This window comes from Pan troglodytes, chromosome X (genome assembly GCF_028858775.2).
Source record: "Pan troglodytes isolate AG18354 chromosome X, NHGRI_mPanTro3-v2.0_pri, whole genome shotgun sequence".
In the NCBI taxonomy this organism is placed as follows: Eukaryota; Metazoa; Chordata; class Mammalia; order Primates; family Hominidae; genus Pan; species Pan troglodytes.
Genome location: NC_072421.2, coordinates 54,954,598 through 54,981,709, shown reverse-complemented (window position 1 = coordinate 54,981,709; position 27,112 = coordinate 54,954,598). Strand labels below are relative to the sequence as shown.

General features: G+C 45.2%; 2 protein-coding genes and 1 non-coding gene across 14 annotated transcripts in view; 1 reads left to right on the top strand and 2 right to left on the bottom strand.

Annotated features, from left to right (window-relative positions):
• Window positions 1–8,506, top strand: part of PFKFB1 (6-phosphofructo-2-kinase/fructose-2,6-biphosphatase 1) — a 65,490-nt gene extending 56,984 nt beyond the window's left edge. For 4 of the 6 annotated variants that reach the window (XM_016943641.4, XM_016943640.3, XM_016943639.3 and 1 more), the window contains exons 11-14: window positions 3,939–4,068; window positions 6,654–6,716; window positions 7,777–7,841; window positions 8,200–8,506. In XM_016943641.4, coding sequence (XP_016799130.1) covers window positions 3,939–4,068; window positions 6,654–6,716; window positions 7,777–7,841; window positions 8,200–8,259 — 318 coding nt within the window. In that variant the 3' untranslated portion in view covers window positions 8,260–8,506. The other 2 variants (XM_016943645.4, XM_016943642.4) reach the window with 2 other exon arrangements.
• Window positions 8,507–10,228: 1,722 nt separating this feature from the next.
• Window positions 10,229–20,880, bottom strand: TRO (trophinin). Of its 7 annotated transcripts, none has more exons than XM_016943412.2 (13): window positions 20,775–20,880; window positions 19,362–19,435; window positions 17,885–19,075; window positions 17,098–17,202; window positions 16,920–16,983; window positions 16,585–16,664; window positions 15,970–16,061; window positions 15,164–15,243; window positions 15,028–15,070; window positions 14,548–14,610; window positions 13,884–13,998; window positions 10,634–13,062; window positions 10,229–10,461 (listed from the first exon to the last, which is right to left on the bottom strand). In XM_016943412.2, exons 2-12 carry the CDS (start codon window positions 19,404–19,406, stop codon window positions 10,645–10,647), a joined length of 4,296 nt encoding a protein of 1,431 aa, XP_016798901.2. In that variant the 5' UTR covers window positions 19,407–19,435; window positions 20,775–20,880; the 3' UTR covers window positions 10,229–10,461; window positions 10,634–10,644. The 7 variants fall into 7 exon arrangements, with proteins under 7 accessions (XP_016798901.2, XP_016798908.1, XP_016798902.2 ...); XM_016943419.2 differs by having other exon boundaries at window positions 12,955–13,062; XM_016943413.2 differs by having other exon boundaries at window positions 19,362–19,450; window positions 20,775–20,864.
• Window positions 14,232–14,360, bottom strand: LOC112207220 (small nucleolar RNA SNORA11). The gene has a single exon (XR_002941672.1). It is a non-coding gene; the product is annotated as a small nucleolar RNA SNORA11 (small nucleolar RNA).
• Window positions 20,881–27,112: the final 6,232 nt, after the last annotated feature.

Sequence of the window (27,112 nt, the reverse complement as noted above, 5' to 3'; positions counted from 1 at the left end):
ATGGCCAGTGATGATGAGCAGTTTTTCATGTGTCTTTTGGCTGCATAAATGTCTTCTTTTGAGAAGTGTCTGTTCATGTCCTTCGCCCACTTTTTGATGGGGTTGTTTGTTTTTTTCTTGTAAATTTGTTTCAGTTCTTTGTACATTCTGGATATTAGCCCTTTGTCAGATGAGTAGATTGCAAAAATTTTCTCCCATTCTGTAGGTTGCCTGTTCACTCTGATGGTAGTTTCTTTTGCTGTGCAGAAGCTCTTGAGTTTAATTAGATCCCATTTGTGTGTTTTGGCTTTTGTTGCCATTGCTTTTGGTGTTTTAGACATGAAGTCCTTGCCCATGCCTATGTCCTGAATGGTAATGCCTAGGTTTTCTTCTAGGGTTTTTATGGTTTTAGGTCTAACGTTTAAGTCTTTCATCCATCTTGAATTAATTTTTGAATAAGGTGTAAGGAAGGGGTCCAGTTTCAGCTTTCTACATGTGGCTAGCCAGTTTTCCCAGCACCGTTTATTAAATAGGGAAGCCTTTCCCCATTGCTTGTTTTTCTCAGGTTTGTCAAAGATCAGATAGTTGTAGATATGCGGCATTATTTCTGAAGGCTCTGTTCTGTTCCATTGGTCTATATCTCTGTTTTGGTACCAGTACCATGCTGTTTTGGTTACTGTAGCCTTGTAGTATAGTTTGAAGTCAGGTAGCATGATGCCCCCAGCTTTGTTCTTTTGACTTAGGATTGACTTGGCGATGCGGGCTCTTTTTTGGTTCCATATGAACTTTAAAGTAGTTTTTTCCAATTCTGTGAAGAAAGTCATTGGTAGCTTGATGGGGATGACATTGAATCTATAAATTACCTTGGGCAGTATGGCCATCTTCACGATATTGATTCTTCCTACCCATGAGCATGGAATGTTCTTCCATTTGTTTGTATCCTCTTTTATTTCATTGAGTGGTTTGTAGTTCTCCTTGAAGAGGTCCTTCACATCCCTTGTAAGTTGGATTCCTAGGTGTTTTATTCTCTTTGAAGCAATTGTGAATGGGAGTTCACTCAGGATTTGGCTCTCTGTTTGTCTGTTTTTGGTGTAAAGAATGCTTGTGATTTTTGCACATTGATTTTGTATCCTGAGACTTTGCTGAAGTTGCTTATCAGCTTAAGGAGATTTTGGGCTGAGACGATGGGGTTTTCTAAATATACAATCATGTCATCTGCAAACAGGGACAATTTGACTTCCTCTTTTCCTAATTGAATGCCCTTTATTTCTTTCTCCTGCCTGACTGCCCTGGCCAGAACTTCCAACACTATGTTGAATAGGAGTGGTGAGAGAGGGCATCCCCATCTTGTGCCAGTTTTCAAAGGGAATGCTTCCAGTTTTTGCCCATTCAGTATGATATTGGCTGTGGGTTTGTCATAAATAGCTCTTATTATTTTGAGATACATCCCCTCAATACCTAATTTATTGAGAGTTTTTAGCATGAAGGGCTGCTGAATTTTGTCAAAGGCCTTTTCTGCGTCTATTGAGATAATCATGTGGTTTTTGTCATTGGTTCTGTTTATATGCTGGATTATGTTTATTGATTTGCATATGTTGAACCAGCCTTGCATCCCAGGGATGAAGCCCACTTGATCATAGTGGATAAGCTTTTTGATGTGTTGCTGGATTCGGTTTGCCAGTATTTTATTGAGCATTTTTGCATCGATGTTCATCAGGGATATTGGTCTAAAATTCTCTTTTTTTGTTGTGTCTCTGCCTGGCTTTGGTATCAGGATGATGCTGGCCACATAAAATGAGTTAAGGAGGATTCCCTCTTTTTCTATTGATTGGAATAGTTTCAGACAGAATGGTACCAGTTCCTCCTTGTACATCTGGTAGAATTCGGCTCTGAATCCATCTGGTCCTGGACTATTTTTGGTTGGTAAGCTATTAATTATTGCCTCAATTTCAGAGCCTGTTATTGGTCTATTCAGAGATTCAACCTCTTTCTGGTTTAGTCTTGGGAGGGTGTATGTGTCCAGGAATTTATCCATTTCTTCTAGATTTTCTAGTTTATTTGCGTAGAGGTGTTTATATTATTCTCTGATGGTAGTTTGTGTATCTGTGGGATCGGTGGTGATATTCCCTTTATCATTTTTTATTGCATCTATTTGATTCTTATCTCTTTTCTTCTTTATTAGTCTTGCTACTGGTCTATCAATTTTGTTGATCTTTTCAAAAAACCAGCTCCTGGATTCATTGATTTTTTGAAGGGTTTTTTGTGTCTCTATCTCCTTCGGTTCTGCTCTGATCTTAGTTATTTCTTGCCTTCTGCTAGCTTTTGAATGTGTTTGCTCTTGCTTCTCTAGTTCTTTCAATTGTGATGTTAGGTGTCAATTTTAGATCTTTCCTGCTCTCTCTTGTGGGCATTTAGTGTTATAAATTTCCCTCTACACACTGCTTTAAATGTGTCCCAGAGATTCTGGTATGTTGTGTCTTTGTTCTCGTTGGTTTCAAAGAACATCTTTATTTCTGCCTTCATTTCGTTATGTACCCAGCAGTCATTGAGGAACAGGTTGTTCAGTTTCCATGTAGTTGAGCGGTTTTGCGTGAGTTTCTTAATCCTGAGTTCTTCTAGTTTGATTGCACTGTGGTCTGAGAGACAGTTTGTTATAATTTCTGTTCTTTTACATTTGCTGAGGAGTGCTTTACTTCCAACTATGTGGTCAATTTTGGAATAAGTGCGGTGTGGTGCTGAGAAGAATGTGTATTCTGTTGATTAGGGGTGGAGAGTTCTGTAGATGTCTATTAGGTCCGCTTGGTGCAGAGCTGAGTTCAATTCCTGGATATCCTTGTTAACTTTCTGTCTCGTTGATCTGTCTAATGTTGACAGTGGGGTGTTAAAGTCTCCCATTATTATTGTGTGGGAGTCTAAGTCTCTTTGTAAGTCACTAAGGACTTGCTTTATGAATCTGGGTGCTCCTGTGTTGGGTGCATATATATTTAGGATAGTTAGCTCTCCTTGTTGAATTGATCCCTTTACGATTATGTAATGGCCTTGTCTCTTTTGATCTTTGTTGGTTTAAAGTCTGTTTTATCAGAGACTAGGATTGCAACCCCTGCCTTTTTTTGTTTTCCATTTGCTTGGTAGATCTTCCTCCATCCCTTTATTTTGAGCCTATGTGTGTCACTGCATGTGAGATGGGTTTCCTGAATACAGCACACTGATGGGTCTTGACTCTTTATCCAATTTGCCAGTCTGTATCTTTTAATTGGAGCATTTAGCCCATTTACATTTAAGGTTAATATTGTTATGTGTGAATTTGATACAGGAGGATTTTCACTTATTTCCCCTGAGAGCCAAGGAGAGACAGACACATTTTCTTGTTGTTTCTTTTTGCTTGTTAAGGAACTTTTTCTAGTTTGCACTTAGAGCGTAAAGGTTTGGTCTTTGAGCATCTCAGATTTATGTGAGAGTCTCAGTCTTAACACCCCACCTTGTGCACAACCAAGGCCTTGTCTTCTACTTCCGTACGGTTTTTAAAACTCAAAACTCTTAGTTACTATGATTGGCAAATGCCTCCAGGGCAGCTGTGGCTGCTACATCCACTTATCACTTGTTTTTTTCCGTTTTTCTCTATTTTGGGGCCCTATATTTATAAAATTTTCTTTATTTTTGTGAAAGGTCAGCAGTGCACTTAAGAAGACAATTTGCAGTGGGGAGTTGTATTGTTGTTATTGTTATTTAGTCCACTGTATTGATACATTTATTTGGTCCACTATATTGATAGCCCCCATTTAGCAGATAATGAAACTAAGACCCTAAGAAGGAAATGAGTTGCCTAAGGTCATACTGGTGGGTCAACAATTGAACTGGCACTGGAACCAAATGTTCTTGATTCCTAGTTTAGAGTTCTTCCCCTCTGGGTAAATGTGCCTCATCTTCCTTTCTCACTCAAGTATCCCTCTTACGTTTAGTCCTATGAGGATCTGGTTCAGCGTCTGGAGCCAGTGATAATGGAGCTAGAACGACAGGAGAATGTACTGGTGATCTGCCACCAGGCTGTCATGCGGTGCCTCCTGGCCTATTTCCTGGATAAAAGTTCAGGTACTACCCTCATCTCTGTTTTGGGAATGTTTGATGGTATTTGAGACACTGACACCAACAATTAGGTATCTATATCTTAGTAGTTAAGAGAAGAGTATCTAGAACAAGGATGCCTAGGTTCAGATTCTTTCTCTTTCACATACTAGCTGTACTGCCTTTCACAAATTACTTTAACTTCTCTGGCCTCAGTGTCCTCATCTGTAAAATGGGGAGAATAATGATGAATTTTAAATAATATAAGTAAAAAGTTTAGAACAGTTCATGACACATTGTGTGGGCTATATGTTAACTGCTATTATTAGTATAGTATTATTCTTAGCTAACATTTTCAAAGCCAACATTAACAGTCTGCCTCAATCTGGAAAAGATGAGCTAGTATTTCTGTGAAGCATGCTACCATCAGGTGATAGTAGGGCCTTTCATAGCTTCATGATCCTGATTACAAGTTTCTGTCCTTGCTATAGGGGTAATTTCCCCAAGATAGTGATGTTTTCATTTTAAATAGTTTTTCAAATGATAATTTATTTTTAAAAAAATATGTAGGCATTGCATTTACAGAGTATTTACACACTGACTGCATAGGCTGAACTGCAAACTGGGGCAGCTGGCCTGGCAAAAAAAAAACTGTTATATCACTTTCAGGCATGAGATTCCATTTCCAATGTGGATGCTGATCTGTTAGCATTTCCAGGATATTTTTAAGGTGTCTCAGAACAATGCAAAATTATATTCAATGTCTACACTGTTTTACAGTCTTGGATCTTTTCTACGATGCTAGTTTGAAAATAAAGAACACTGTAATATGGAGTCATCCAGAATTGGAACCCAGGGCACTTGAGAACTTGACATTAAATAAGGAATTTCCTCTGCCTGGTCCTCAGTTTCCTCACTGGAAATAGGTGATAGGATGAGCGGTGGGGGTCCTTGCACTGGTAGATTTCTCTCTGTTCACATCTCTACTTTTCAGGGCAATGTTTTGAGACCATGAGGCAGGTGCTGTAACTCCCATTGTCCAGATGAGGAAATGGGAGACCCAGAAAGGTGAAGTGACTGGCACAAGGTCATGGGGCTCAGAGTGTGAGGGATAGACATTGATCCCAGGTACATGCCAGAGGACTTCCCATCTCAGACATGTGTGGAGTGCTTTTTACACACAGGCTACCTGTCCTGGGAGCCAGACAGGGCAGCACTGGACAGATGTTCTCACCCCCCCACCCACCCACCCCATTACTTAGGTGAATACTGGAACAAGGCCCAGAGAGATGATGTGACTGAGAATGCAGACCCACAGAACATCAGGGCTGGGGCACCCTCAGAGTACATCTAGTCCAATCCTGTCCTGTGAAATGGGAACACTGAGGACCAGAGAGAGAAGAGCCCGGGCCAAGGTCATTAGTGGAGGCAGTGACAGAGCTGGGTCAGAGATCTCAGGCAAGTCACTTCCCTTCTCCGAGTCTGTTTCCTCAAGTGTACAAGGAGGGTGTACAGTAGTACCTCAATCTAGCTTTAAGGGTGTCATGAGGTAGTGGGCAAAACACCCTTGGCCCAGGGCCTGATGATGACAAAAACAAGGAGGAGCAGCAGGATGGATGCCCAGGAAGGAAAAAAGCCAACCTAATGTCTCAGGAGGCTGGGAGGGCAGTGGCAGACCTCAGAAACCTAGGGTGGAACCTGCTGTTGAGGGAAGCCATGAGGGTCGGTGATCCTGCAAAATGAAGGGAAATGGGTAGCGTTATGTGCAGGTGGGCAGGAAAGTGGGTGTCAGGAGAGAGTGCCTAGCAGGTGGGTTTATCACCCCCAGGACACTGCAAGCCCCTGGATGGCAGGGGCAGTTGACAGTAGGGGCCAGTGCATGCATTCTGGCCTCACAGGGTCCCAGGTTCAAGGCCTTGCTCTGCTGCTTCCTGGCTGTGTGACTTGCGGAGAGCATTTTCCCTCTCAGGGCCTCAGTTGGCTGAGACCATGAAATGGGCTTACTGTCCCCACCTCTTGGGCTTGCCTGAGAAATGGAAACATAGACCCAGACAAGAATTCACATGAATATTCAGAACAACTTTATGCATAATGTCAATAACTGGAAACAAGTGAATGCACAAATGCTTGTCCATCGCCAGGCCTGAGGCAGGGATGATCAGAGGGAGCGGGCCAGGCTGGGAGAAGGCTGTGGGAGCTGTCCACTGCCACAGCAGGGTCTCAAAAACACTTGCTGACGTGAACTGTGGGCCTTTGTGGTGTGGGGTCTGCTGAAGGCCCCAGGCTTGGGGCGGGAGAGAAGCCTGCCTGGGTCTCATTTGTCCTGTGAGTGAGGTGGTGGCCGTCTCCAGGGTGGCCGGCCCAACCCTCCTGCAGGACACCCAGTCCAGTCCACCACCATTTTCCAAGGCATTCCTGCCTCCCTGCTCTCCTCCTCTCTTCCCAGGTGCTCTCAGTGCTGCCCCTGCAGGGTGTGGGGAGTGGGCCCCTGGTGAGGCCCCACCACGGCAAGGGGACATGGAATGGGGAGCATCCAGCAAGCCTGGGGGCCTGGGGAGGCTGTGTCCTGGCCAGCACCCTGCCTCTGAGGGCTGCTTCCTGTTCCTTTCTAGATGAGCTTCCATATCTCAAGTGCCCTCTGCACACAGTGCTCAAACTCACTCCTGTGGCTTATGGTAAGTACTCCCACCCTGATCAAAGGACAGGCATATAGAGGCTATGAGCATGGCCCTAGTGCCTACCATTTGCCCAGAAGAGTCCTGCAGGAGGTTTCCTGGGTGGGTGTCCTGCAGGAGGTTCCCTTAGTGGGTGGTGGGGGTGGGACTGATGGTAGTAGGATAACAGGGAAAGAGTAGGATGGCTTCTAAATCTGGGGCTGGCTCTGACTCTGTGTCTCTGCCAGAGCACCCAGCACAAAGCACCAAGCTGTGGAAGGGGGATTCCCCAAAGGGGACCAGAGGAAAATTATAGGTTAGGGCCGTATTGGAGGAAGAGCACAAAGACCAGCCTGGGCAGTTTAGGCTCTTTCTTGGGACATTAGCTATGAAAGGTTCATGAACAGGGAGGGACAGAATCAAATCTATTCTGGGGTGCGAACAGGGCAGATGACCTACTGAAGCCTGGAGTAAGGTGCAATCCACAGGGATGAAGCTAAGGGAGTTTCCACAGGCATTAGGCCCCCTCTGTCAGCCCCAAGCCCCAATGATGCACCATCATCCGTCTTCAGGTTCCCTAAAACTCCCAGGTGAACTTCCATACTCCTGGTGTTGCCACAACCACATTGTCCTCCAGATAAACTTTGCCTGGCACTGATCGCCCAAGGCAGTGGCCCCAGGACTCTTCCACCTCTTCACCACCTAACACGGCTTGGAGGATCCGCAGAGCTACATCAATATTACATAGATGAGACTGCTGTCCTGCGGACCTCAAGAGCTGTGGGCAGCCAGAGTTCATCTCTCATCTCCATCCCCATTTACAAATGAGCACCTGAAGCTCAGCGAACTAAGACTGTTAGGGGCAGAGGTGACAGGATACCCTGTTGGCTGCCTCTTAGGCCTGGTGTCTTCCCCACACATCACATAGCTGTCTAAATTCTCCTCCATACAGGCGAGTCATGATCTGTACACAGTATGAAGCTGGGGGTGTGGCTGGTGATGGGGAAGGGGAGGTGATACCTCAGGGAAGACCTGTGCCTACCTTGGGGGCTTATGGACAGATGGATTGTTCTTTTCTAAGGCTGCAAAGTGGAATCCATCTACCTGAATGTGGAGGCCGTGAACACACACCGGGAGAAGCCTGAGGTAGGTGGGGGACTCCATGGCCCAAGCTGGCTGTGGACACAGCACATGGTGAAAGCACCTTATCCACAGAAAGGCTGCCCCAACCCCACCAAGCCTGGGTGTTTTGCACCAACAGATGGAGCAACCAGCACCCAGAAATGCGGAAACCACAACCCAGACCCGAGGCACCATGGAGATGCAAGGCTGGGGCAATTCCCGCCAAAAAGGCCTCAGGCTGAGATTCCCCCAGGCCTACCTGAGGGTCAGGATCCGGGCCTGGCTGAAAGAGGGGAGCCTGGCAATGAGGACAAGAGGCAGGGGAGAGGTTGGGGCCCTGCACTGCTGTCTCCTTCCTATTAATCCTGCGCTCTCTCCTCAGAATGTGGACATCACCCGGGAACCTGAGGAAGCCCTGGATACTGTCCCAGCCCACTACTGAGCCCTTTCCAAGAAGTCAAACTGCCTGTGTCCTCATCGCCTTCCACCTTTAGGAAATGCTATCTTTGCTCTTCTCCTACTCTGCCTTGGCCTCACTGAGGCACCCCACTTCCAGTGAAGAAGTCCTCCGCAACTCCCAAACAAGCCTCGCTTGCTGGCCGCAACCAAGGAGCTATCTAGCTCTGGAGGAAACTTTCTTTCTTAATTCCTATTCTCTGACGAATAAAGACTTACTGCCTACAAGAGGAGAGGAGGAGGTCATGGCGAGGCTTTTCCAGTTGTTCTCAAGGTACTGACCCTAATCCTGACCCAGCTCTGCTGCTGTGAGGGCATGGAATGGGTGAGGACTTCCTGGAGGGAAAAGTTCTACAGTAGCACCTCCAAAGATGGGGGAGAAGATAGGTGCCTGTGAGTTCCTGTGGGCCTTGTTCCAGCAAGGTGGCTGTGGGCATGACACTTTCATCCTTACACTCAGGGAAGAATCTGGCACTTGAGCCAAGTGCTCCTTTCTTCTCCAACTCTTGCTGCCATCCTGAGTGATTTCACTGTTTATGTGAATGATCCAACCAATACTCTGGCCTCACAGTCCCCTGACCCCCTCAACTCCAGTGATCATCTTCTCCCCTTCAACCACCTACTCCATGGATTTTGGTATCATCTCCCTGGTCTGACTTCTTCAACGTAAGCATCCAACTGTCTGACCACTGCCCACCCACTACCCCAGTCCTTACAACTCTCTGTCATCCACTGAATCCCTAGCAGTGTGCCTCCATACAGTAGGCATATATGTAGTATTTTCTTCTTTTTTTTTTTTGAGACAGGGTCTCACTCTGTCACCCAGGCTGAAGTGCAGTGGTGCAATCTCAGCTCACTGCAGCCTCAAACTCCTGGGCTTAAGCGATCCTCCCACCTCAGCGTCTCTCACAAGGAGCTGGGACCACAGGTGCACACCACCATGCCCGGCTAATTTTCAATTATTCTGTAGAGACGAAGTCTTACTATGTTATCCAGGCTGGTCTTGAACTCCTGGGCTCAAGCAATCCTCCCATCTTGGCCTCTCCCAAAGTCCTGGGATTACAGACATGAGCCACTGTGCCCAGCCCTATAGTATTTTTTGAATGAACAATATTTGTTGCTGTACAGCATCAAGAGCAGAGTCCTTTGAATGCTCTATTGTCCCCCAATCTATCCTTAGTGTTCTGTCCCTAACTATGTTGGATACTATGGGCCATCTCTTCAGCCACTCTCCATGCAGCTACCATAAGCCAGGTACCAGTGACCCAGTGGTAAAGAGACAGACTCATACACTTGCTGCCTTTGTTCCCTTGTCCTTCCATCACAACCACCCAGCAAGACCTAAACCTTGTATAATCCACCTCTCCTTTTTTTGTTGTTGTTGTCTACTACAGAAGTTGCTGATCCCTGCTTGAAGCAGATCTATATTTATCTGCATCCACAGCCACCCTTAAGTCTGTTCAAAGTCAGGGTTGTCTTCTCTGGTACCCTATTCCATCCCACCTTCTCAGGGATGGGCTACTTCAGTCAATTCCTGACTCTTCCATATCTATCTCCTGTTCCTGTTAGCTTTTGCCCCACAGTCTATACAATATGCCCAAGTTTTCCTCTCCTATCCCAATTAAACCCTCCCTTGTTCTTATGTCCACCCCTAGTGACCTCTGCCCTTCCCTCCATTCTTACACCAGTGATTCAAAATGAATCTGTACTTACTGTCCAGAAGCCTCTCCGTTTGCCTTCTGCTCCAGGCTTTCCCTCTCCATATCTTTCCTCAACCTGTTATCCTCTTGCCTGCCATGCTTTCCCCAGGCCTCTATCCTGCTGAAGTCATATTTGCCTTTGAGCCAAAAGCTGGAGACCCACGTTCTCCAAAGAGCTATGCTGATCTCCAGCTCTTCTACGAACCCAAGATGCCACTCCACAACTACCTAAGCACATTAAAAGACAGAAAAAACTCCAATTCATTTTGCAAATTTAATGTAACTCTGATACCAAAATATGACAGCACACAGAAAGCAAACAATAAAGCAGGAACAGCAAACAGATTTTTCCATCACATGACACCCTCAGCTGATTGGCCATAGCTGCCTTGACTGCTGTGTGGACAAAGATTCCAAGGATGTACTTTGGCTCCATGGGAAGGACTACTGCAATTTATTAGCGGTATCTGTAAACATGGGGAATAAATCTGAAAACAAAACAAATAGGAACACATTTTAGCACCAAATACACTGTCTTCTCATAATTCCTTAATTGCCCTCACCTTTCCACCCTGCTGTCCTGCCTTAGTGTTTCTTACAACATCTCCCAGCTCTTATACCCATCCCTGTGGGTCCTGGCTATGGAAATATTGCAGTTACCTGAAACCTCACTAGCCATAGGAGAAGCCACAGGCACCAAGACTGGCGGCTCCACTGCCAAAGCCAGCACTGGTGCTCGGTCCACCACCAAAGCCAGCACCAGTGTTTGGTCCACCGCCGAAGCCAGCTCCTGTGCTCGGTCCACCGCTGAAGCCACTGGTGCTTGGTCCACTGCAGAAGCCAACACCAGTGCTTGGTCCACCGCTGAAGCCAACAATAGAACTGGGTCCACTATTGAAGCCCGTGCTGGTGCTGGGTTCGCCAGTAAAGCCAGTGCTGGTGTTGGAACCACTGCCAAAGCCAATGATGGTACTCAGTCCTCTGTCGAAGCTGGCATTAGGCCTACTGCCAAAGCCATCGCTGGTGCTGAGGCCACCACTAAAGCCAGCACTGGTGCCAAGTGTGCTGCCGAAACTAGCATTGGTGCCCAGTCCACCACCAAAGCCATCACTAGTGACCAGTCCACCACCAAAGCCAGCACTGGTGCCCAGTCCGCCACTGAAGCCAGCACTGGTGCCCAGTCCACCACCAAAACCAGTGCTGGTGCCTGGTCCTCCACCGAAGCCAGCGCTGGTACCTAGCCCACCATCAAAGCCAGAACTTGTGCTTAGGCCACCACTGAAGCCAGCACTGGTGCCTAGGCCACCACCAAAGCCAGCACTGGTGTTCAGTCCACCACCAAATCCAGCACTGGTGCTTAACCCATTGCCAAAGCTGAAACCGGTACTGGTGCTGGGTCCATCACAAAAACTAGGGCTGGTAGCACCACTAAAGCAGGCACTGGTGCTAGGAGGGCCACCAAAGCATAGGTTAGTATTAGATGCACTGCCAAAGCAGAGGCTGGTGCTGGGAGCTCCACCAAAACAGAGGCTGGTGCCATGAGCACCACCAAAGCTGACACTGGTGCTGGGAGCAGCACCAAAGCCAATGCTGTTGCTGGGAGTACCACCGAAGTCAGCAGCGGTACTAAGTGCCCCACCGAAGCCAGCACTGGTGCTAAATGCACCGCCAAAGCCAGGGTTGGTGATTGGTGCACCACTGAAGCAAGCACTGGTGCTGACAGCACCACTGAAGCTGGCACTGGTGCTGACGGCACAGCCAAAGCTGGCATTGGTGTTGAGTGCACCACCAAAGCCAGCACTGGTGCTGGGAGAGCCACCAAAACAGACGCTGGTGCTTAGTGTACCACCAAAGTCAGTGTTGGTGCTGACAGCACCACCAAAACCAGCATTGGTGTTGAGTGCACTGCCAAAGCTGACACTGGTGCCAGGAGAGCCACCAAAGCAGACACTGGTGCTTAGTGTACCGCCAAAGTCAGCACTGGTGCTCATAGCACCACCAAAACCAGTACTGGTGTTGAGCGCACTGCCAAAGCTGGCACTGGTGTTGAGAGCACCACCAAAGCCAGCACCAGTGCTGGGAGAGCCATCAAAGCAGATGCTGGTACTTAGTGTACCACCAAAATTGGCACTGGTGCTGGAAGAGCCACCAAAGGAGACACTGGTGCTGAGTGTGCCTCCAAAGCCAGTGCTGGTGCAGGGAGAGCCACCAAAGCAGATACTGGTACTGAGTGTACCACCAAAGCTACCACTGGAGCTGGGAGAGCCACCAAAACAGACACTGGTGCTGAGTATGCCTCCAAAGCCAGTGCTGGTGCTAAGCGCACTACTGAAGACTGTGCTCGTTGTGGGTGCACTGCCAAAGCTGGTGCTAGTGCTGAGTACACCACTAAAGCCAGCCGTGGTGCTGAGTGTGCCTCCAAAGCCAGAGCTGGTTCCACCACTGAAAGTGGCACTGGTGCTGAGTGGACCACTAAAACTAGAGCTGACTCCACCACTAAAGCTGGCACTGGTACAAGGCATGCCACCAAAGCTAATGCTGGCTTCACTGCTGAAACTAGTGCTGGTGCTGGGTGCACCACCAAAGCTAATGCTGGCTGCGCTGCTGAAGCTGGAGCTAGTGCTCAGTGTACCACCAAAGCTAATGCTGGCTGTATTGCTGAAGCTGGCACTGGTGCTGGGTGCAACACCAAAGGTAATGCCAGGTCCACCACTGAAGCCACCACTGGAGCTGGGTGCACCATTGAAGCTAATACTAGCACCATCGCTGAAGCCAGCCCTGGTACTAGCTCCTCTGCTGAAGTTGACGTTGGTGCTGGCATCTGCATTTTCTTGGGCTCTGGCCTCAATTTCAAATGAAAATCTGCTCCAGGCCTGAGCATCATCGCCTAACTCTTCCCTTGTTAGGCAGTCGATATCCATGTCATCCCAATTCCAGGGCCCAGCCACAGCTTCCTCTCCAATCCCCATTTGGGCTCTTGCCTCAGCCCTGGCTTCAGCCTCAGCCACAGCCACAGCTGCAGCTTGGACTTCCATCTCCACTGCCTCGCGGTACTGCACAGCCCAGTCCTTGGGGTCTTTCTTCTGCACCTGAAATGGGGATGATAATCATAATAAGAAAACAACCCTAGTAATCATGTATTAACCTACGGGCTTTGTATTAAACTAGTAGCAATACTTTTTTAAAATTCTCAGTTATTGGGGCTCTATCATGGGTCAGTTCTGAACTCCAGTTTCAGTTCTGATGACTTACGTGCTATATGACCTTGGACAAGTTACTTAACCTCACTTAGCCTAAGTGTCTTTATAATTACGGGAAATGATAGAGCGTAAATATGTTATGAACTGAAGGGTTGTGCCCGCCCCCAAATTCGTATGTTGAATCCCTAACACCCAGTGTGATTGCACTTGGAGATAGGGCCTTTATGGAGATAATTAAGGTTAAATGAGGCCATAAGGGTGGGGTCCTGATCAACAGGATTAGTGTCCTTATAAGAAGAGACACCAGAAAGCTTGCTCTCTTCTCTCTCACACACAAAGCCATGTGAGGACACAGCAAGAAGGCAGCCATCTGCAAGCCAGGAAGAGAGCCTTCACCAGGAACTGACCCTGGTGGACCCTGACCTAGGATTCTCGCCCTCAAGAACTATGAGAAAATAAATTTGTTTTTTAATCCACCCAGTCTATGGTATTTTGTTATGGCAGCCCATGCTGATTAATACAAAGTATGAAGAATGAATGAGATGATGTAAACTATATATCTAGCAGCACCCTGGGACATAAAGGAGGCTCCACATGTTTATATATGAGCTGCAGGCTGCTCTGTACCTGCCCATCCCTGTGCATTGCCTGCCCCAGCCAAGGGTATCCCATTGCCTTAATATGCCAAGCTCGGGCAGCTCTCCTCTTACCTTGCATGCAAACTTGAGGACTTTCATCTTGCTAGTCTCGTGGTAGGAGCGCAAGCCCCAGAAGAACTCATATTCAGGTGGTCTGCTGTTAGGGACCCTCTTGTACTCCAGGTACCTTGGAAAAAGGAAATGAAACTTGTTTCTAACCAAGCAACCCTGCTGTCTAAGCACTAGACACCAGGTGGCAACCTCCTCCAAACAAATGCAAACAGCCCCTGGAGAAGGATTTCTAAGACCCTCCAGCCCCAGACTCACTACCAAACACAGTTTATGGTCTTGGCCTCCAATACTGAGCCATTTCCCACTGGCCCTGTGCAAAGCAGTCCCTTGGGCTTCTCCAGGGGAGACATGTATAGGGCATGATGTCACAGGAAGGCCAAAGTATCATGCCACCTGTGAGGAGTAAGCCCAGATTCCTGTTGGGTGTGTTGTAAACAGAGGAGCCATTCTTAAGGCCCTCTGCTCTGAGCGCACCCCACTGCAAGGGCCTTGTGTTGAGTCTGGCCCAGTCCTGGAAAGGTCTGCCCATGGGAATTTTAGACAGTATCAGTTCTAGGATACAGGATGCCCATCCCTCTAAAGCTAGTATAAGAAAGGCACTGACTAAGCACTTTCTGAACCAGATCAGTATACCCAGAACACTTCAGGGCCAGACACCACTTACTTCTGCTTCACAAACTCGTCTGTGATGAGCTTCCTCACTTCCCCAAAGAGTGAATGCCTCACCCTGACAATGGGAAAAATAACCCATGAACACAGATCAGAACTGCCCAGATGAGGGCAGAGGCATTTCCCAACATGGAAGAGACCTCTCTAGCACATGGGGCAGTCTCAATGAAGTGAAGAAAGTAATGAGCACATGGCCACTAGAAGCAAGCAGTTAAGACCAGATGCCTCTTTGTCAGGGATCCCTGAAGGTCTATCTAACATCTCAGCTTAGAACAGACAGAGGACATAAAGGAGAGAGACAGCAGAGAGTTCAGGACCATTTGCCCGTCATCCACCCAGGTCAGAACCCTGGGCCCTCTACCCAGTCCAGCACCCCACCCGCTCCACCAGACCACCAGACTGATGCAATCCTAGGACCATCCTCTCTTGCCAAAGGACAACACGGACAGCAAGCGCTGAGAGAGCCCAGTCATACCCAGGGCGCAGCCCCAACTTGCGCAGCACCTCCCAGATGACAGCTGTGAGGGGAGGCAAGAGGAGACAGGGACAGAAATTGAACACATGGAATCCAGACCATGGCCGCCCATTCAGCTGCATGCCCAGCCACTCACCCTCACTGGCCTTGTTGCCATTCATAAAAATGACACTCAGAATCACCATGAGGAGACCCAGCTTGGGTGTGTCCTTGGTCCTAAGGGAATAACAGGACAGAAAGAAGGTTTATGTTTCAACAGGACAGAAAGAAGGTTTATGTTTCAGCAGCCATCCGCAAAAGATACACCAGCCAGCTCACCAGGCTAACCTCTCCCAGATTCCTCAGATACAGAATTCTGCCCAGTCTCTGCTTCCAGCTCTATGCCACCCTGGGCAAGGCACTTAGACCTTGCAAGCCTTGGTCTATTATTCAGTAAAATGGGAAAATCATATTCTCCCTTCCTCAGGTTGCCAAGAAGATGGAAGAATGGCTGTCAACCTGGTACAACACAAGCACTCAGTCAATGTGAGTCCCTTCTTTCTCTCCCAGAACCTTCAGCCCCACTGACACTCTTGCGCTTCATGCATCCTGATCCAGCCACACCAGGAAGCCCTCCTTGAGAACCACTCTGTCAAAGCCAGGCCAGGCACTCCATCGGAAGAGGCAAGCAATGACAGGCCTGCTTTCCTGGGAAGCTTCTACAGAGACAGCAAACCTGACAGCAGGAATGTCCCACCCTAGGCTCCTATGCCCTTCAGTCAATCATAATCAGGTGCCACTACTGTGAGCAGGGCTCCAACTATGTGCAGGTGCTGAGACAGGGCTTTTGAGACCCTGTTTTTCCTGACTCTGTAAGAGGATGGGGGAAGTAGGACAAAGAAGGGGTAGCAGCACAGATAAAAGCAGAAGCTTCCTTCCCACTCCAGCCCTTTCCCAGCTTACGTTCCCAGTATGCCTGCAGAGGATTCCTGAGTGCTGATGAGAATATACAAGCTACTTTGCTTATCAATTTCTTTCAGATTGACTCGAAACATCTGCCAAGTAAAAGAATAGCCTGTGAGATCACAAAATTCAGCTTAGGTATCAGTGAACTTTCCGGGCATCCTAAAACTCCCAGTGTACTTAGGGGGTTTGCATGTGTAAGAAATCAGTGAGATAATGCACATAAAGCACATAGCCAAGTGCCTGGCACCCAGTAAACACACAGCAAATGTACTATTGTCATCAACATCATCTTTGTGATGAGCAGGAATCTAGGGAGACAGAAAATGGGGATACAAGGGAGAGGTGAGATCTGAAATACATGCAGAATGTATCCAACTATGAATAGAAGCTGAGACTAATTTGAGTGGCTTCTGTCCTAGCCATGCTTTCATCACTGACATGCTGTGTGACCCATGGCAAATCTACACCTCTCCCTAGGCCACTGTCTGCCCATTCACACAGTAATGGGGCTGGATTAGCATGTCTCTGTGATTCTCTCCAAAAGGGACATGTATGTCTTTGCTCGATTCAAAGCTTCCCCATTGCGCCCATCCGCCAGCACTGCCCCTTCACCTTCTCCAGAGTGTAGCTTGCTCGTTCAATGATTTCTGGGAAATATTCATCATATTCTTGGATGACATCCCTCAACATGTCTGTAGAAAAGGAGAGGTGAGAGTAGCTGAGCTTAGCAGGGGCCACAGAGCTGCAGCCCTTTTGCCAGTCCTGTTGGGTCAGTGCAATCAGAGACCTGAAGTGAGTTAATGGGAGATGCCAGCCATGGCAGAGTGCAAGGAGGGCAGGTGTGGAGATATGACAGAACAAAGAGGCCATAAAGTGTTACTCCCAGACTATGGGAGGAGAGGGGAGTGGAGAGGAGAGCTCAAGGAGGAGGGTTGGTAGGACACTACCTGAGCGTTTGATGGGGATCTTTGTCTGGTCCTTAACCAACAGGTATTTCACCAACTTATTAGCCTGGGAGGAGAGGAATAGATGGAGAGATCTTAACATGCTTGCAGAAAACTTGGAAGGAGGCAGAGAAGAGGGCAAGTGAAGAAGAGAAGAGACTGGACAGCATTGGATTCTTACCCTTTCTTGTAAAATGGCCACATCTCGCGGTGGTGCAGGCCTCCGGCCCCATGGGATCCGCCTGTAATTACTGCCACTTCTCTCATCCCCATTCAGATGCTTGGACTTCATCATCAGAGAGAAGGAAGGTCCAGAGTCACCAGGTGAAAGAGATGGCTCTGTCTCCTCACCTTGCCTGCTCCAGACAGAAAGTCCCTCTAACCCCCTCCCTCAGCCTTGCTGTAGTGGAGCCTGATCCTGACCTTGCCATTGGCCACCCTGAGTCCTGAGCTTATCTTTCACTGTCTTCCAGGAAGGAGTTTCATTCCTCTGCCAGGCCAGGAACAACTCAAGATAAGAGCCTAAGGGTCTTTCTCTTCCTCTGGCTACCACCAATTATGCTGGCTGGTACCTCTTGGACAAGTCACTTCATTTCTCTGAGACTCAGTTTTCTTAAGTGTAAAACTGGGACCTATGATCCCTTGTTGGTAAGAGTTACTTTCAAGACATTCAGACATACCCTGTGTAACTGTACCCAACACAAAGCCTGGCACGTGGTAACTACTATTTAAATACAAGTAGTATTACATACAGGTTGTAGCTGAGTGTATGGATGTCTTATTTCCTCACCAATCTGTGAACTGCTAGGGAGCAGAAACTATATCACCTTCTTCTCAGCATCTTCCACAGCCTATCTGAACACAGGGACTAGCTCAAAGTAAAACTTTTATAGAAGAAATGAACAAACTAGAAGGGTAGAAATGGAAAAGAAGCACAAAGTTAAGGATGGCAATGTCAGAGATCTCACCTTTCGGTTTCTCTTGCCCCGGGTCCTGGTTGTGGGCTCCAGGCTCAACTGAGCCAGATAGTCATCTGCCAGGGCCTGGACAGCAGCAGCAACCTGAGTCTCAAGGGCACTTACGTTGGTCTGAGCAGAGGCCATCTTGGCCTGGGCCCCTTGGTCAGCATTTGGAGTCTGGCTTTCAGTTGCCCGAGCCTTAGTGGCAGCCTTCCGAGCCCTAGACCCTCTCTTGACCCGCAGGGTGGCTGCCAGGGCTTGGTTTGTGACCATCTGAGTGGCAAGTGGGGCCTCAGAGATCTCAGAGACAGAATTTGGGCCCCTGCTGGCAGCCTTCTTGCCCTTGGATTTTTTGGGCCTGATAGCCACTACTGAGGCCTCAATCTGCCTGGTAGCTGCATCAGTGACATTTAGAGCCTCTATATGCTCAGTGTCAGTATTTATGACCTTAGCAATTGTCTTCCTGGCTTTGGAGGCTTTCTTGGTTCGGATGGAGGCTGCTGTGGTGTGGATACTGGCTGTCTCATTGGTAATTTGGCCTTGGGTGGTAGCTGTATGGGTGGCAGTTGCAGCCAGCGAGACCTCGGTGGCACTAGCTATGGCCTTATTTGCAGCCTTCTTAGCCTTGGAAGCTTTCTTAGGCTTGATAGAGGTTATCAAGGCTTGGGAACTGGCTGACTCATTGGCAATTGGAGCGTGAATATTCTGTGAGATGACTGGTAGCTTTAGGACCTGCAAGGGTGACTTCAGCTGTATAGTGCCACCCTCATGGCCAGTTGGGGATTGGGAGCCTTGGGCTGCCTTGGCAGTAACTCTCTTCATCTTGTTGGCTTTCTTAGGCTGAGCAGTGACTGAAGAAGCCTGAGTATTGGTTACCTCAGTGGTAGGTAAAGCCTGGCTGATCTGGGTAATGACTGGCAGGTTTAAAGCCTGCCAAGTTATTTTGGGCTTGTTGGTGGCAATCTCATTGGCAGTTGGGACTGGAGGGGCAGCAGGTGCAGCCTTAGTAATAGTCTTTATAGGGGCCTTCTTGGTCTTGCTTTTCTTAGGCCGGTTGACAACTGGTGGGTCCATGGCCAGGGAGTCCTTGGTTGCCGCCAACAGGGTATGCATCAGCAGGACACTGTCCTCTTCTGTGGTCTCAGTCTGTATATCTGGAGGGAAGGGAAGCCCCAGGCTCCCCGGGGGAGGCAGAGGGCCCTACACACTTAGGATTACCATCCTCTGGGCCATTTGGCCTCGCTAAAGCCCATCCCTTTCCACAAAGGCCTTCCCTTCCTCTGAGCAGTGGTTAATTAAAATGGGGTAGGGAGCAAGGAAGGAATAGAGTCAGGCAGGTTTTCCTCTCCTCCCCTTCACCATGTAAGGGAGGACTGAGACGAGTTAGGCAGGGAATTATGAAACTACACGGTGGAAGGGGTCTGAAGAGCAGTAAGTGAACTCAGGACGGGGCAGATGGCCTAGAGAGAATGCAGAGAGGCCTCACCTGAAATAGAGGCACCCTATATCCGTAGTCATTTCTCCTATCCATCTTTCTGGGAGGCCGAGTAACAGGTGAGCCTGAGGGGAATGGGCCTGAGTTAGAGAATGAGAGGGAGGGGGAGATTCATCAGACATCTCACCTATCCTGACTTAGGGGAGTCTCATGTAACCTTGGGCCCTAATCCCTTCAACTCCTGGGTTTTCATACCTAAAAAACGCAGGCCATCTGGTTTCCAAGGCCCAGCTCCTTTTGCCTCCGAGAGGGTCAGTTCTACGACCCCACCCCTTTACACGCCCCCTCCGCAACTCGATAGTGCGCATGCGCACCGACTAGAGGCGCCCCCACCCCCCATCTTAGGCCCACCTCTATCCCAAAAGAACCATTCTTCAATGCCCTCCGCGCGCATGCGCCTTGGTAAACCGGACAGTTTCTAACCAGCTCAATCCCACATCTGCCCCCTGCTCTCAGAGCAACAGGACATCTTGGCGCCACCCCGACCCACTCTTTCTAACTGCATCACATCTCGATCCAACCCTTCCCCCAACACTAGCCCCCTCCCTCCGCTCTGCAGAACCACTCCGCACCGCCCCTACCCCAACACCGCCCATCTCTCCTCTGCGGTACTGCCACGCACCGCCCCTTCCCAATACACCCCCCTCCCTCCGCTCTGCAGCATTTCTCTTCATCTTCCCTTCCTTTAATAAGCCCCCTCCCTCCGCTCTGCGGTACGTCTCTGCACCACCCCTTCCCCAACCAACACCACTCCCCCCTCTTTCCACGTCTGCAAGTGTGCAGCTCCGCCCTTTCTGCAACATGAATACCTCACCCCCAAATCCAACTGTATGAACCTTCTGTGTATTCCTGTTCTCAAACCCTACCAGGTCCTGTCTCTTCCCTTTCAAACCGGAACCAACCGGGTCATATCCCCTCCTTTCTCCTGTCTGAGTCTGGTCCTTTCCGTTGCTCAAAAGGGATGCTGCCCACTCCTATCTCTGGGTCCCGATCCCTCCATTCTGTGGCCCAAACAGGGTACTGCCCCCTTTCTCCAGCCTAAACGGAATCCTGCCGTCTCCTATCTCCCTCCCGAACTGTGTGTATCCTCCTCCCCTCTTGCTACCGTCTGAAGGATTTCTCGATCCTTCCTTTCTGCGGTCCCAACTAGGTCTGCATCCCTCCCTTTCACGGCCCGAACCGAGTCCAGATCGTTCCTTTCTGTGGCCCAAAGGGGATTCTGCCTCCTACTTTCTCCCGTGCGAACTGGGTCCAGGCACCGCTAAAGGCGACTTTGATGCGGTTAGGTCCCAAACCTCCAGCAGGTTTTCTTCAAACCTTAGGGGCGTGTGGAGTCAGGCACGTCGAAGCCGCAGCCAGGAAGCCCCCACAGGGTCTTCACTAAAGCCAGGCACCTCAGCTCACCTCGTCTTCTTGAATCCAGAAGGCGTCTGCTCTCTCCAAGCCTCTCCTTGTGTCTGAGCCTATCCCCCTCCCTGGCCGGAAGTGGTCCTGCCTCTTTCCGCCTCCAGAGGGGGGTCTCCGTTCCTGCCTGTCAGTCTCCTCCCCTCCATACCTACTTTCAACTTTCCATTCTCCTCAATGTAGCTCCCTTTTTCTGCTTACTACCCCTATTCAGTTATCACTCCCTCTTATTCTCCATTTGACTTCTCTATTCCCCACTCTGTATCTCCGTTCCTATTTGATTCTCCTGTTTCCCCTAGGAGGAATGTAGTTCTCTGAACTCCCACACTAACCCTTCCTACAGACCCTCTATCTCAACACTATTTACATAGTGTTGTTATACCTTGTGTCTATGTCTCTCTTCCCTAGAGCTGCTCTGGAGCAGGGGACTAGATCATATTCATTTCTGTTTTTCAAGTGTTACCACATTAAAACATTTAGAGGTTCTAAACACTAAAAGATAGGGTGCCCGTCCATCTTATGCAATTCAGAATAAAAACAGTAATGTATAAAAATCTATGAAAAGTTTTTATTGATCCCACAATGACTATATTGATGTTTTAACAATATCAGTTTGTACTTAGACTGTCTCTTGTGACATGGTGCACTGTGCCCCCATGCAGAAAACAATTCGTGGCATTTATCTATTCCATCAATCATTCAAAAGAGAGCAAGGACAACTATACATATGTCAAATAAAATAGACTTAAAGTCAAAAACCATAAAAGATCTTAAAGGTCATTATATAATGATAATGAGATAAATTCATTGTGAATATCAAATAATTATAAACATATTTAATATATGCACCCAACATAGAAGCACCTAAATATATAAAACAAATATTAATAGATCTGAAGGGAGAAGTAGACTGCAATACAATAATGGTAGGAGACTTCAAGACCCCATCTTCAACAATTCACAGATCATCCAGACAGAAAATTGATAGGGAAACATTGAACTTGAAATACACTTTAGACAAAAAGGACCTACGGAATATTTTATCCAATAGAATATATAATATTCTCAAGCACACATAGAAAATTCTCCAGGATAGATCATAAGTTAGGCCAAAAACAAGTCTTTTTTATTTTATTTTATTATTATTCTACTTTAAGTTTTAGGGTACATGTGCACAATGTGCAGGTTAGTTACATATGTATACATGTGCCATGCTGGGGTGCTGCACCCATTAACTCGTCATTTAGCATTAGGTATATCTCCTAATGCTATCCCTCCCCCCTCCCCCCACCCCACAACAGTCCCCAGAGTGTGGTGTTCCGCTTCCTGTGTCCATGTGTTCTCATTGTTCAATTCCCACCTATGAGTGAGAATATGCGGTGTTTGGTTTTTTGTCCTTGCAGTAGTTTACTGAGAATGATGATTTCCAATTTCATCCATGTCCCTACAAAGGACATAAACTCATCATTTTTATGGCTGCATAGTATTCCATGGTGTATATGTGCCACATTTTCTTAATCCAGTCTATCGTTGTTGGACATTCGGGTTGGTTCCAAGTCTCTGCTATTGTGAATAATGCCGCAATAAACATATGTGTGCGTGTGTCTTTATAGCAGCATGATTTATAGTCCTTTGGGTGTATACCCAGTAATGGGATGGCTGGGTCAAATGGTATTTCTAGTTCTAGATCCCTGAGGAATCACCACACTGACTTCCACAATGGTTGAACTAGTTTCCAGTCCCACCAACAGTGTAAAAGTGTTCCTATTTCTCCACATCCTCTCCAGCACCTGTTGTTTCCTGACTTTTTAATGATTGCCATTCTAACTGGTGTGAGATGGTATCTCATTGTGGTTTTGATTTGCATTTCTCTGATGGCCAGTGATGGTGAGCATTTTTTCATGTGTTTTTTGGCTGCATAAATGTCTTCTTTTGAGAAGTGTCTATTCATGTCCTTCACCTACTTTTTGATGGGGTTGTTTGTTTTTTTCTTGTCAATTTGTTTGAGTTCATTGTAGATTCTGGATGTTAGCCCTTTGTCTGATGAGTAGGTTGCAAAAATTTTCTCCCATTCTGTAGGTTGCCTGTTCACTCTGATGGTAGTTTCTTTGGCTGTGCAGAAGCTCTTGAGTTTAATTAGATCCCATATGTCAATTTTGTCTTTTGTTGCCATTGCTTTTGGTGTTTTAGACATGAAGTCCTTGCCCATGCCTATGTCCTGAATGGTAATGCCTAGGTTTTCTTCTAGGGTTTTTATGGTTTTAGGTCTAACGTTTAAGTCTTTCATCCATCTTGAATTAATTTTTGTATAAGGTGTAAGGAAGGGATCCAGTTTCAGCTTTCTACATATGGCTAGCCAGTTTTCACAGCACCGTTTATTAAATAGGGAATCCTTTCCCCATTGCTTGTTTTTGTCAGGTTTTTCAAAGATCAGATAGTTGTAGATATGCGGCGTTATTTCTGAGGGCTCTGTTCTGTTCCATTGATCTGTATCTCTGTTTTGGTACTAGTACCATGCTGTTTTGGTTACTCTAGCCTTGTAGTATAGTTTGAAGTCAGGTAGCGAGATGCCTCCAGCTTTGTTCTTTTGGCTTAGGATTGACTTGGTGATGCGGGCTCTTTTTTGGTTCCATATGAACTTTAAAGTAGTTTTCTCCAATTCTGTGAAGAAAGTCATTGGTAGCTTGATGGGGATGACATTGAATCTATAAATTACCGTGGGCAGTATGGCCATTTTCACGATATTGATTCTTCCTACCCATGAGCATGGAATGTTCTTCCATTTCTTTGTATCCCCTTTTATTTCATTGAGCAGTGGTTTGTAGTTCTCCTTGAAGAGGTCCTTCACATCCCTTGTAAGTTGGATTCCTAGGTATTTTATTCTCTTTGAAGCAATTGTGAATAGGAGTTCACTCAGGATTTGGCTCTCTGTTTGTCTGTTATTGGTGTATAAGAATGCTTGTGATTTTTGTACATTGATTTTGTATCCTGACACTTTGCTGAAGTTGCTTATCAGCTTAAGGAGATTTTGGGCTGAGACAATGGGGTTTTCTAGATATACAATCATGTCATCTGCAAACAGGGACAATTTGACTTCCTCCTTTCCTAATTGAATACCCTTTATTTCCTTCTCCTGCCTAATTGCCCTGGCCAGAACTTCCAACACTATGTTGAATAGGAGTGGTGAGAGAGAGCATCCCTGTCTTGTGCCAGTTTTCAAAGGGAATGCTTCCAGTTTTTGCCCATTCAGTATGATATTGGCTGTGGGTTTGTCATAGATAGCTCTTATTATTTTGAGATACATCCCATCAATACCTAATTTATTGAGAGTTTTTAGCATGAAGGTTGTTGAATTTTGTCAAAGTGACAGACAAAAACAAGTCTTAACAAATTTAAGAATATTGAAATCACATCAAGTAATATATGCACAGTGGTATGGAACTAGAAATCATTAATGATAAGAATTGTGGAACATTCATAAATATATGGAAATCAAAAAACATACTCCAGAATAACCAATATGTCAAGGAAGAAATTAAAGGGAAAATTTAAATTATCTTGAGACAAGCGAAAATGTATATACAACATACTAAAACTTATAGAATGCAGCAAAAGCACTTCTAAGAACGAAGTTTATAGCAATAAATACATACATCAAAAAGAAAAAAGATCCCAAACAATCTAACATCACACTTCAAGGAACTGGAAAAAAAAGAGCAAATAAGCTCAAAATTAGTAGAAAAACAGAAATAATAAAGATCAGAGCAGAAGTAAATGAAGTAGAGATTAGAGAAACAATAGGAAAAAATCAGTGAAACCAAGAGTTGGTTTTATGAAAAGATAAATAAGATTGACAAGCCCTTAGCTAGATCAACTAAGAAAAAACAAGAGAAGACTCCAAATCAGAAATGAAAGAGGAGACATTACAATTAATACCACAGAAAAGCAAAAGATTTTAAGAGAATACTAAGAACAATTATATGCCAGGAAATTGGATAACTTAGAAGAAATGGATACATTCCTAGACACATAAAACCTACCAAGACTTAAGCATGAAGAAATAGAAAATCTAAACAGATATGTAATGAGAAAGGAGACTAAATCAGTGATAAAAGTCTCTCATCAAAGAAAATCTCCAGACCTGGTGGATCCACTGCTGAATTTTACCAAACATTTAAAGAGGAATGAATATCAATCCTTTTCAAATTCTACCAATACATTGAAGAGAAGGAAACACTTCCAAAGTCATTTTACTGAACCAGAATTACCCTGATACCAAAACCAGACAAAGACACTAGAAGAAAAGAAAATTACAGACCAGTATCCCTGAGGAACATAGATGCAAAACTCCTCAGCAAAATACTAGCAAACCAAATTCAACACCATATTAAAAAGATCATTCATCATGATCAAGTGTGATTTATCCCAAGGATGCAAGGATGGTTCAACACATGCAAATCACTAAATGTGATAGAATACCTTAACAGAATAAAGGACAGAAACCACATGATCATCTCAGTAGATGCAGAAAAGGCGTTGATAAAATTCAACAATAATTCTTGATTTTAAAAAAAAGCGCTCAGCAAATTAGGTATAAAAGGAAACGTACCTCAATACAATAAAGCTCATATACAACAAACCTATAGCTAACATCCTACTCAATGGTGAAAAGTGGAAAGCCTTTTCTCTAAGGTCAGGAATAAAGCAAGTATGCCTGCTCTCACCACTTATATTCAACATAGTACTGACATCCTCAGCAAGAGAAAGAAATGTAATCCAATTTGGAAAAAAAAGAAGTTTAATTGTCCCTGTTAGCAGACCACATAACTTTATATGTAGATAAAGAATCCACAAAAAATAACTAAGAAACAAATTCAACATACAAAAATCAGTTGTATTTCTTTTTTTAATTTTAAATTCAGTAGGTTTTAAGGGAAGAAGTGGTGTTTGGTTACATGAATAAGTTCCTTAGTGGTGATTTCTGAGATTATGGTGCATGCATCACTGAGCAGTGTACACTGTATCCAATGTGTAGTCTTTTATCCCTCAACTCCTCCCAACCTTTCCCCCAAGTCCCCAAAGTCCATTGTATTATTCTTAGGCCTTTGCGTCCTCACAGCTTAACATCCACTTAAGTGAGAACATACAATGATGTTTGGCTTTCCATTCCTGAGTTAACTTCACTTAGAATAATGGTCTCCAATTCCATCCAGGTTGCTGAGAATGTGATTATTCCATACCTTTTTACAGCTGGGTAGCATTCTATGGTGTGTGTATATATATATATATATGTGTGTGTGTGTGTGTGTGTGTATATATAAATGCCCATCAATCAACAAGTAGATAAACTGTGATTATATAAAATATAAAGTATATATTACTTAATATTATATATTATATAATATATCATGATATATATTATATGTTATATTATATATTATTATGTTATATATATAACATAATAACATGTTATGTTATATATATAACATAATAATATATAACATATAATATATACCCATATATCTGACAAATAACTTATATCCAGATATATAGATATATATACTAGTGTGTATACTAATATATGTATACATATTAGTATATATACTAATATACATATTAGTATACATATTAGTATATATACTAATATACATATTAGTATACATATTAGTATATATACTAATATACATATTAGTATACATATTAGTATACATACTAATATACATATTAGTATACATACTAATATACATATTAGTATACATATAGTATACATATGTATATTAGTATATGTACTAACATACATATTAATATATGTATATATATACTAATATACGTATTAGTGTATGTATATATATACTGACATACGTATTAGTATATGTATATATATACTGACATACGTATTAGTATATAGTATATATATACTACATACTTATAGTATATAGTATATATATACTGACATACTTATAGTATATAGTATATATATACTGACATACATATTAGTATATAGTATATATATACTGACATACGTACTAGTATATAGTATATATATACTGACATACGTACTAGTATATGTATATATATACTGACATACGTATTAGTATATAGTATATATATACTGACATACGTATTAGTATATAGTGTATATATACTGACATACGTATTAGTATATAGTATATATATACTGACATACGTATTAGTATATAGTATATATATACGATATACATATTAGTATATCGTATATATACTGACATACGTATTAGTATATAGTATATATATACGATATACATATTAGTATATAGTATATATATACTGATATACGTATTAGTATATATCCAACAAAT

Coding starts and splice junctions, on each gene's coding strand:
- TRO (XM_016943412.2), bottom strand. CDS start 19,406: ATGGATAGGAGAAATGACTACGGATATAGGGTGCCTCTATTTCAG. Junction 17,203..17,884: donor GGGGCAAGAGAAACCGAAAG/GTGAGATCTCTG, acceptor CTGATGATGAAG/TCCAAGCATCTGAATGGGGA. Junction 15,071..15,163: donor TGGCAACAAGGCCAGTGAGG/GTGAGTGGCTGG, acceptor CTCCCCTCACAG/CTGTCATCTGGGAGGTGCTG.